Here is a 12,053-nt window from a genome sequence, read left to right on the forward strand (position 1 = left end):
AATAAGTTTTGATGGTAACTCTGAAGGCCTGTTTGTAACAGTTGTTACTGTAAACTTGTTTTAGAATAAGTTGGGGTATGTAGTATATGTATATAAAATTGTATGTATGGATGCTTGTTGAATTCGGATAAGCAGTGGCGGATCCAGGACGAAGGGTTTTGTTTTTCTTGTGCATATTTTGGCAAATTTAGCAAATTACAATCTTGAACCCCATTCTCCCTCGAACTTTTTATCGGATCCCCCCTTTTTATATATCGGATTCACCCCTGGATATGCATAATTTTTATCAGAAATTATGCTGCTGTTGTTTATACATATTTTATTGTAGAAGAATTGATTATTGTCATATGGTTATCATATATGGCCATCTACATGGCCTGTGGTATAATATGTCATTAATTACTATATCGGTCGGTCAATATTCTTAGTTGAATAATTTCTGGTCGATGATCTGGTGGTAGTCAGCTAAGTTGCCTCTCGGATTAAGACCAAAAGTTCCTTATACTTGATATGAGATATGATTATAATCCATGAGTGAGGAGTTATCTCTAGTGAAAAACAGCGGGATGAGTAATGTGTACACTCTATTAGGGTAACACAGAAAAATGATTAAAAAAAATGGTCAGATGAATTTTTGAATTTTTGAAAGGAATTCTTAAATTATTCAAGTAAAATAGTATAGAAATTGATAAGAGTTTGTTTTTTTTTAAACTTGATGCATTCGAAAGATACATGGCAATAAACTCTCTACAATGGAATTTAATATCAAACAAACAACAAACAAAAATTTCATATCTCTTCTTTGGTAAAAAGAAAGTTTCCATCAACTTGATTTGGTATTGGTTCATCGTCAAAGTGGCAATGGCTTCATTTAAATGTTTTGTTTCAACCTAGATGACTTAAGAATGCATCTAAATATTTTTCAAAATCATCTGTATCATAACCATATCCTTGCCTTCTTTCACAACAAAAAACTGCTTTTAATTTAAGTACAGTTGTCGCACCGTCGTTATAATATAAACGTGCAAGGAGTAAGTAAGTATCTGCTAAAACCGAGAAAAATCATGGTAACAAAATGTGACTTTTTCTACTCTTTCTTAAAATCCTGCAGTGAGAGGAAAAGAAACTAAACATATCCCTTTTTGGCTGATTTTTTTCAACAAAAGTTGTTGTAGTAATCAATAGTCTTAGCGACTCAGAAAATAATATCGAATAAAAAACTTACTGTAGCTACGTAATGTGTCAAGATGACCCTTTTATGAGATCTTTTCGTTTGCTATAATTTTTCAAATTAAAAAAAAAATAAATAGATAGAAAATGTTCGATAGAAATGCATTTGTATTTTTATTGGTTGCTCTTGGTTTTTCATCTAGAAAATTTCTAGATGAAAACTGAGTATATAGTATTTAATAAAAATTGAAAGTATCTAGCTGATTTAGTACTCGTTATATTGAATTCAACTTTTTATCAAAACCCACCTAGATACACGTTATATAAAAAAAAATATCAAGATGCTTTAAAACCAATATTTTTTTTGTTTTTTGTTTTTTTAAATATGAGGAAGGTGAAACCTTAAACGTTCCCGAAAAGAAAACATATGAATTTATACACCTAAGTCCTTTCATAATTTTTGTCAGCCCTGTTATTATTAACTTTTGAAATGGTAAAATTTCTTATGATATACGGTTTGATTGTCCTTATGCATTCTCCTATTGTCATAGTCTGAAAGATGTATGGGCCGAAATGTCGGGGTTTGGTAAGCTGATTACGTCATTTTCGTAAACATACGGGTGCAATGTTTTGACCATCCCTATCTTTAAAAAAGCTTAGAATTTGATATGTATTTAATCATCGAAGCTAGCTAATGTTTCCTAGATTGGTGTGGTTCTCAATCACAGTTTTCAAAGTATACAAAAATGAAGCTGCCATAATATTTTTTTTTCAGTTCCCGATTTTATGTGCACAAACAGGATATTGATGCTTTTCTGCCCTTCGAGAGCGTATTATATGAATCGAAAAATGTCGCACATTGGATTACGCAGATAAAAGCATCTAGATGATTTATAAGTATATCTAAATATACTATATAAACATTATTTTGATTGTTTATAAAAATATATATATATTGATGATTTTTTTAAAAATATTAAGACTTTTTTAAACATTAAGATGTTTTCTTAATTGATCTAGATTTGTACAAATCATCTTGATGAAGCCATCGTAAATTTAACATTAACCAATGTTAAAAAAAGTTGATGGAAATGTGGATTCTAAAAAAATATCGGATATGAAGATATTTAACCCCTATTCAGTCGTACGCGAATAAATTTTGAATAATTCATATTAACTCACTAAAGATTCTACACACTATCACACCGCTTTTCTTTTAAAGTTTTTCATCATAACCTGGGCCCCAGTTGCAAAAATGAGTACCTTTAACATCCGTTGTTTTTATGACATCTAAAATTTTATCATAATCCCTCAGCCGAGAGTAATTTTATGCTATGTTGTATATCATAAAATTATTGCGTGCCTTAATTACTGTGATTTTGTCAGTTTAGTCGAAAATGCTATTTTAATTTCAGTGATTTTAAGAGAAATCCCCCATTAAATGTTATTGCGTTTGTGTCATTTTAGTAGAAAATACGATTTCAATTTCAGAGATTTTAAAAAGAAATCGCTTATTAGTAATTATTGCAATCTTCTCATTTTCGACTAAAAATCTTAAGAGATATACCCCATTAGTATAAACATGCACTAAAAGTTCCATTTTGCAATTTAAAAAATGTTTTAACTATCACAACAATGTCTGACTTTGATTATCATACAGCTGTAAGTTAAGGAAACAATTTGATAAGGTCTCTTTTGCACATTTTTGCACTCAGATTTCAAATACCACCAATTCACGTCTCGGCTCCCAACACCAATCAGTTGAAAAATATGGCGTATTTACATGCAGTTTAATCTCTTTTTTCTTCAACACCTCACGATCACCGTCATGATAAAAATAAGTTAAGTAGCTCTCCTGCTAAGAATCATGCAAAATGTGATTCGTGGATGGAAAGCCTACATATTTTTTTTAATTTTTTATATTTTGTTTGAATTGCCATAGTAAACAGAACTTAACATTCGGTCTTTCATATATCCCGCGTTCTGAGGAGATGAAAAAGTATATAGAGTGCTCTGTAGATTCAAAATTAAGGGAGATAACTCTGTAAATGACACTAAAATACAATAGAATCTATTGGATTTTCAGTGTTGATTATCTCCTAAGAACAGACAGATTTGAATGAATAATTACAGTCACATTCATAATATGGACCCATAAAACAACTGAACTGCAAAAAATAGAAATGTATAGCCTATTTTGGGGTGTATCACATTTTTCAGATTTTGTATGATTCTCACAAAGACAGCTACTTAAAATTGATTAACGTCAAATTTTGGCACTCTTCAACGAAATGAAAGTCGATAGAGTTGTAATATTTAAGAATAATGGCCGATTTTGTTATACTTTTATATGAATATTTTTATTTTATATTTATAATTTATTTCTGTGTCTATAACAAAAGTTGATGCTTTACTTGTTTAAAAATAAAACAATTAAATACGACTTTTGAGAAGCTGGTTAGAGTGAAAATTTTAACTATGGATTTGATTTATCAAAAATTCGGAAGAGTCGGAAAAAACAAAAACAAAACAAAAAAAACAAAAAACAAAGAACAATTTTATTGTAAAAGCAAACCAAAGAAATGAAATGAAACACAAAATGAAACCTAAAAGATAAAACAACGTAATGAAAAATTAACTTTTTCATCTGATACAAAAGCATGCATTCTGTTTTACATAAAGGGTTTTAATGTATAGAACTCAATTAAGTGTACATATACGATTAAATAGTCAGCTCTGCTCGGGCGTTAAACCCTAATAATCAGTCAATCAACTTTCAGGTATAAAAGTTAAAAAAACATTAGAATGGAGTAGCATCCTTTCTCCTTTTGTTCTGATAGGAAAACAATAAGAAAGAACTAAAACAGACCAACGTCTTCAAAGAAAAACTTTTATATTTTACAGTTCTCATTATAAAAGCTTGGTCATTTGTCTTGGTTCACGTAAAATCAATGTACAAGTACTTGGTCTTTAACAAAAGGTTCAAAGTTTGGTCAATAACCATGGTTCAATTATCTTGACAACATTACAAAACGGCAACAAAATAGGAAGTACATTTTGCTTTGCAGCATATCCGTTATAAGGACCCTGAATGATGATAAACAATTTTCGAGATACAAATTCGAAAGAAAACTATGTTAAAAGTTTGATTTTTAAATGATGTTAATAGCTTTTACAATTTGGACTTGATCTCTTAAAATATAAACGTATGTTAAAATTGGCTCTTTACTCACAAAGATAGAAGAATAGAACAATATGTCTATACATAAAAGACTTATTGTTTTTTTTTTTGGAATAATGAATTCGAATTTAAAAAAAAAATCTATACAGTGTCATTTGTGGCTTTATAGGATGTTTTCAATTTACTAAAGGTCATTTTGAAGTGTTACAAAGTAAATACTTATGGCTTGAAGTATGATAGTGGTGTTTCCTGTTTTTGAAATATTCATAACATAAAATATTGCTTGGGAGTATCCTTTGAAAAAAACAATTTATGACTTACTTTGTGTTAATGTTTGACTTACTTTGTGTTATCGTCAGACTATATTATTTTTTTTATTAAAACTCGAATATGTAAGTATAAATTCAAAACCCCCTCATTTAAAATTCATATACGGTATACTAAAATTTGGTACAAATTCGGTGAGATGATGAACGGTCTTTTTACTAAAGTATTAAAATTGAATGCCTTATTCTCGTAGCTGATACCGTTATTGGGAAATATTTCATGATTTGTCCGTCTCATATTCTTAAAATAAATCTTACCCGAAAGTCTGTCTAGATTGTAAGACATTCTAGTTAAAGTTGTGTACATATCACCTGTCTTCCGAATGATTAAATCTCCTACTCCAGTTATCATTGGCATTTCGAGGTACTGCGCCAGGCGCCCTGCAGCTTCAATGGTCTCTGAACAAGCCGGTCCAATAACCGCACGAACATTGTCGATGTAGAAAAGCTCAGATAAATATCCTATGACTGTCTGTTTCGGACAGTTACCGGTGTAGTTTCTAACGACCACGTCGTACCTGACTCCATATTCAGCCTCGGCGCGTTCGAAAGCTATGTCTAAAGCGGGCATGACTCTTCTAAGATCGAATGGTTCTGGAGCGCTTGTCATTAACAAAACCCCAATTTTCACTGTTGTTACTCCCTTTGAATGTCCACAAAAAGTCAAAAGTACTGAAAAAATTATCAAATATTTCATCGTTTCAAGATTTCTCCAAAACGTATGTGTAAATGGAATCTATCTTTTGAAGTATGTACTTCAACACCATTTATTCCATAATCCTCTTTTAAATCTGAATACATCTAACCTGTCATGTAATTTCATCTTCGCTTCAGGTGGTTGTGTCCAATAACACTCACGTCATGACCTGCATGTATTACCGACATGAGCTGTTCCAATAGGGCTCTGATTAACAGATATTGGTTTTCGGTAATAATGATATGGCACCAAACTGTTAGTCCAGTCCATGAGGCTGTAATTTTTAATTTAATATTATTTGTGAAAATCCCACCTATAATAAGAATTAATGAGATGGTCTATGTTATAGATTAACAGCTTTTGTTCAGTGCGATTTGTAAAACTATATGATTTGTTATTGGAAATATATTAGAAGGGCTTAAACAATGAGACCTGATTGTAGTTGGCTATAGTGATTGTAGTATTACAGTGACATGATTGATACTGGAGATGAACTGTGATAAACACTTGGATAATAATAATTATTATGTTGGACGTTTGAAATTTTTTCTCCAAATCAAAATTAAGGAAACAATGTCATTTAATGTTTTCTAATATCTTCGTCTTTTTAGAATGCTGCCGAATCCGGTTGTAATATTATAAGAAAGAGTAATCAAGGGAACCAAGGTCATAGCGGTAATCAAAAGAATATAATCCAGGGACAAAGACCCGACATGGAAAACAGACATACACAACAAAGAACATAAAGTAACTAAAATCTTACATACAAAGTAACAAAAGCAAATGAGCAACTCGGACTCCATTAAAAATTGGGAGCATGGACCAGGTGCTCCTGTAGGGTAAGCGTCCTTTGCTTTTCTAGAAACACCCGCCGAGTTGCGGGCTTCTTTTTTATTTTTTTTTAAAATAGAAATATCAAACGTATAGATGTTACATGCTCAAAAGCACAGTCTTTCATAATTCTGATCATTCTGAACATAAAATGGCGCTTGAGTATAGGGTTTGTAAGTCTCGTCATGTGACTCCGTGGTTTAACGAGAACAGGTCCTGGTCTACCATTCAAATGCTTAGAGATTTGTCATTTTCAGACCATTGGATTCAGTATATAAAAGCAAAACATATTTTCGTGTTAAAATACCAATAAAAATGACAATTATCTATTTCTACATGATAAAAGTGTTAAGAAAAGCGTAAAATTGAAGATTTAACATAGTAATACAGCGTTTCGATTTCCCGGAAAAAAACAATAAAATGCAGACCGGTCTGCGGATTTAATACGTTCTACATAAGAAATTCCGGTAAAAATGGAACTAGGACGAGACTTACAGACCCTGTTATATATTATTGTTCTGTTTCTATATCTAGACAAGTGTTTTCCAGTATTTTCGTGTCATCTGATGAGGTTTGTCTTATATGTTGCCGAAACTGGCTTAAATAATCTTAGCATGAAATATTCTTCTTTTTAAAAAAAATATCAAGTGTATAGATCTATTCCTTCTTGTATAGTCTTTCGTATTACTGATCATTCCCGATTTGATTCATAACATTGCGAATGAGTAATTTTTTCTGTAAAATAATACTCTAAGGTGACAATATGGTCATTGTTACAAAGTGTGGTCGTGGTTATCTTCTGTACGTTAATTGAACCCACCCCAAATGATAATCAAGGGAGCAATGTCGATGAATGTTTTTCCCAATAAATGTTTTCAACAAAAGATGCAGTATGAGTTTAAAATTTGTTTTATCATGGTGTCATTATCATTTTGCCGAAAATTAAAAGGCTATAAGTGTAAGTGTTTGTAAGAATCAGGTAAAACTGGAAAAATCAGACACATGCATGTCAAAACCGAACCGATCTGACAATATGATTTCACTCAAGGATGCTTTCTTTGGTTGAAAAGACCATTATTTGATCTCTGCATCACAGATTTTTTTCAATAGAAAAATGAGGCTTTTGACATCATTATCTGCCTTTGAAATGTCCATTTTCAGTGTATTTCAATGAAATTGTAACTCAAAGGTCCAGCATAATATGTAAAATCTCGACTGTTTTCCTTGATTCTGATGGTGCAAATAGTCAAATTACAAAAATGATGGGGGTTTTTCATATCATGTTTCACCCACTGCCTGATTCTTACAGAGACTGACACTTATAATGTTACGCAGATGGAATATTTCTTTTTAAAAATATAATACATATTAAATGAGCACTTGTATAGATGTATTGGATGCATAATGTTTTATAATTTATAGTTCTGACCATAAAATTGCACTTGTGTATTTTAACTGTGTTATTTTGTCTTTAAATAATAATAATAATAATAAAAATGCACAAATAAAAAAAATCAACTTAAATCGCAAGAGAATCTTTTACCTTTAATGTTATGTAACGCCTAAAAGGTTAGGCTGTGTATCAAAACAAACCTTGCTTTTACAAAGGAGGTGGATCCTCCTCCTTCAGCTTAAAAGCTTGGTTGATTATATTAAAAAAAAACTGAAATCACTGGCCTTGTCGGCCCGTCAGTATCCCCTTTAAATTTGTGTACCCGTGATTATTTCACCCCCTTTTTATTCGTTTTTGAATTAAACATTTCTTAGATTATAATATTGTTGTGACTATGAGAGATATTATCTCACCAAGCGGGACTTGTTTCACAAATTAATTAAAGATCAACTGAATCCAGAATCTACCAGTACAACCGATGCCAGACACAACAACACATTAAAAAAAATTCGAAAAATATGTTCCTTATAAAACGGTGCTATTAATAACTAATTTCCTTTCAGATATCGGTTGCATCTTCCGGGCTTAAACCATTAATTGATTGCTGGTAATAATAAAACAGTAATTGATCGCAGGTCATAAATAGCATGTGTATCTAATACAGTTGTATAGCTTTATAAAGGTAACTGTCACGACTGAATATAGTAAATACCATATTTTCTCAAACGTCATGTGCTCGTTTTATGTGCACCGCGCGTTGGAGGAGGAGGGGTCGTGTATTCGAATGCACCCTAAAGACACACCAAAGACTATGTACTTAAGGGGTCCCGGCTTCTAATTTGTTGCTGTTTGCCAAAATTTTGCACACAAAATTTACAAACGTTTTCTACAAAAGGGGGTCCAACCCCTGAAACCCTCTACTAGACCCTCCACTGGACAGGGTGATGACTTGACTCGGTACATGAATTTGCGATGTTTCTTTTGTGAGCAAGCACAGTGTGTGTTGTTACTACTTCGTTCAGCTTTTGATAGTTAAATTCAAATTAAGTTGGCAAATATTACGGAGGGTGTACACCCACCACGCCCAGGACAGATCCGCCCTAGATATAACACGTACTTCTGTAAACGACTTCAACTGAAAACTCGATAAATCACTACTACTACCTAAACACATGAAAACAAAGTTGTTTCAAGTTAAAACTTTTTACAGTTACCCTTCTTGCCAATAAAAAGGCAGTTTAATGCCTGTCTTTAATCACGACTGTGTGATCCATATAAAAAAGATAATAATTATTAAATTAATAATAGCAAACTCGTTATTATTGCTTTTTTAATTCCGGATTAAGAATACGACTTCCTTGAATATGTCGATATTGATGGGTAAAGCAATCTTGTCCATTTCTTTGCAAAATTTCAATGTCAAAGACTGAAGTTCATCCAGTACCTAGCCGAATGTCAATGTTAGAATCAGGCGGGCGGTGAAACGCATAATTATTTTGGGGGTCGAGCTTTTTATTGCTATTTTTAATGCAAAGAACGGTTTATTCCTCGAATGCCAGTATCCATTGATTTTCCGACAATTTACCGGTAAAATTTTAATGGCGTTCAAGGAATAGGTGTCAGTGGTTTTACAACAAAGGTGCATGCTTATCAAAACATTCATACTAATTAATATATAGGTAAATTACAGGTGACTTATTTCAGTTCATATTTCAGATAGTTATTAGTTGTAAAAATCTTTTCTTCATTTTTTTTTGTGGCTGTTTCTACTTAAGCATTTCTTAACAATATCATATATGTACATGTATAGCACAATACACTTTTGAATTAATTTTGTATATTATAGCTTATAATAACTTGAAGATATTTCAATCTATCATTTTACTTTATGTAGGAATACTAGTACCAGAATAGTTACTAAGTATGAGGTTTTTGTTCAGTTTAATAAAATATTGGTAATTACAACGCAATGTAGAACATTCGTTTTTGCTGTAAGTGGTTTTAAGGACTATATTCTTATTACTATAATTGGATATCACATGAGGCAAAAAAAAGTAGAAAATAAATGTATTTAATTAAAACGTTAGAACGATAAAGAATGAAATAAATCATTAATATAAAGTTCAGAGTTGAAAATAATGTTTATTGATGTTAAATTTCTGAATTTCTTTATTATTTTTATTCATTATTTTTACATTTCTTAAAAATACAAGTTAAAAAAAATGTTAAAATTTTATTATATTTTTACAAATTTTTAATAATTCAATTTTATAGTATTCTTACATATTTTAAAAAATCTGCTGTTTTCTATATAAAAAAAAGGTACAAAATGTTCCATTTATCAACTTCATTAATTAATCGCAATATTTTAATTGTTAAAACGCCTATTTCTATAATATAAACATCTATTGAAATATTTTTGTTGGCATTGAAGGAATAGGTAATATATAAAATGTTGGCATTCGAGGAAGACACCCAAACAACGAACGAAGGAAACTCTGTTGTCACAAACACTGGCACTGAGATTGTAAATAATAATAAAAAAATATAGTTCCTCGATCCAGAAAAGATGTTATTTTGCAATTTCGGAAATGATAAATTTCTTCATAAATGCAAAAAAAAAACTGGTTTCGGGGTGGTCCTTGCATGTCACTCACGTAGATACGACCAGTTTGGATAAAAACTTTGTAAATCTGTAACTGTAAAAATTTCCTAAAATGATTGTTACTCTAGCCTTTTAACTTTCCCTACCTTTTCGAGCAAAAAGAAAATGAATGTAATATGCTCACAAACTGCAAAGAATACCTCCCTAATGCACAAACTATATGCTCCAAAGACGTAAAATTATCGAATAATAAACTATCAATTGTCAACACGGACGTAGAAACTGGAACGTCGTGCCATATCAATCAATTATCTCGTGATACAGTGAAACCTAATAATGAGTATCTAAACCAGAACCTTTTTGTCCTGTATTGCTTGTCCGGTTTATACAGGTGTTCGGTTTGTAAACGCATAAAAACACATTTAAACAGATCAAAAATAAGGAAATGCAAGATGAGTGTTCCGTTTATTCATGATTTCTTTTAGTAACGATTTAATGTATCAAGCGATTTTGCCGGATTCTCGACTGTAACAAAAATATGACAAATATTTTAAAGACGGTTTAACTAATGACATCAGCACTTCAGATATTTTCATGTAGAAGCTAGGTCATCCAGACAACTATTTGTCAATGGTCTACTGTAGATGCACACATCTTTTAATCAACTGCAGTATGACAGAGAGATTTATTACCGGCTTGTGTTCGTCCATCCGTCCGTCCCAGCAATGACTCTGCAGTCGGCTAATGGAATAAAAATGTTAGATGATTCAACGCTATTTAATACCTAGATATGCAGTATCGAAAATTAGACTTGACATGACATGTTTAGGGAAAAACTGAGAGTCTCTCTCTCTCTCTCTCTCTGTGTTTGGTGTGTGTGCATCAACCTGCGTCGCCCGCAGTGGGGATGGGGGTGGAACATATCTATGAATAACAATTTTGTTGGTGATAAGAAAAGCATTAGTAAAATATTTTTGTTTTATATCTATTTGATATCTGTCAGAACTTTTAGGGCCTCTTCAATTAATTTATATTGAGAAGCGTAAAATAGGCTGCTGGAATATGCCAATACTTCCATGTTGTCGTGTAGTTGAGATGGCGTATCCAGTATTCTGAGGTTCCCAAAAGCAGAAAAAGTTCGTTTTACTTTTTAATACGTGTACTATTGTACTACTTTGAAATGTTCCTGTTGTGTTTCGAGTTCAAACATGTCTTTTTAAAATGCAGGATTGATTATAGATGGCAAAACAAAAATAGGAGAATTTTTTTGCGTTCGAATATTAATTTTTTTTCCAGATATTTCTTCAATTTGTCATATTTAAATTTTCAAATTTATGTTCATACAATATTTCTTCTGAAATAATTTAGATCTTGGATTTCTTCCCGCTCGTGAAACAGTAATCAAGGGAACCAAGTTTTCAGCGGAAATCAAAAGAATGTAATCCAGGGATGAAGTCCTGACATGGAAAATAGACACACACACACATAACAATTGTTTGTTTGTTTGTTTGTTGGGGTTTAACGTCCGAGCAGCAATATTTCAGCTATATTCTGACGACACACACATAACAAAGAACATAAAATAATCAAAATAATACATACAAAGTAACAAATGTAAATCAGTAACTCGGACTCCACTAAACACTGGGAGCATGGACCAGGTGCACCGGTAAACACCATCTTGTCACTCGGTCTACTGCTCTATACTTGCATTGTTTCCTTAAACCCGTCAGAGAAATCTAAGATCTACGAAAAGGGTTTCGTACATTAAGAACTTTATTTTCAATGTACAAATAGTTATAATTTTGTTAGAAAACACTGAAAATGGGTGATTTGACTTTAGTAGAAGT

The 12,053-nt window shown here is 31.7% G+C and overlaps 1 protein-coding gene across 2 annotated transcripts in view; it reads right to left on the reverse strand.

The window, feature by feature from the left end:
- The window catches only part of LOC148617022 (atrial natriuretic peptide receptor 1-like), a 45,466-nt gene extending 35,038 nt beyond the window's left edge, over window positions 1-10,428 (reverse strand). The window contains exons 1-2 of one of the 2 annotated variants that reach the window (XM_088584278.1): window positions 10,350-10,428; window positions 4,936-5,648 (exon numbers count right to left, since the gene is read on the reverse strand). In XM_088584278.1, the coding sequence (XP_088440404.1) occupies window positions 4,936-5,374 (439 nt within the window). In that variant the 5' untranslated portion in view covers window positions 5,375-5,648; window positions 10,350-10,428. The remainder of the gene's footprint in view (window positions 1-4,935; window positions 5,649-10,349) is intronic. The other variant, XM_088584280.1, reaches the window with a different exon arrangement.
- Between the last annotated feature and the right edge of the window lie 1,625 nt (window positions 10,429-12,053).

This window comes from Perna viridis, chromosome 5 (assembly GCF_037379345.1).
Source record: "Perna viridis isolate PV_CMFRI_1.1 ecotype Kerala chromosome 5, ASM3737934v1, whole genome shotgun sequence".
Lineage (NCBI taxonomy): Eukaryota > Metazoa > Mollusca > Bivalvia > Mytilida > Mytilidae > Perna > Perna viridis.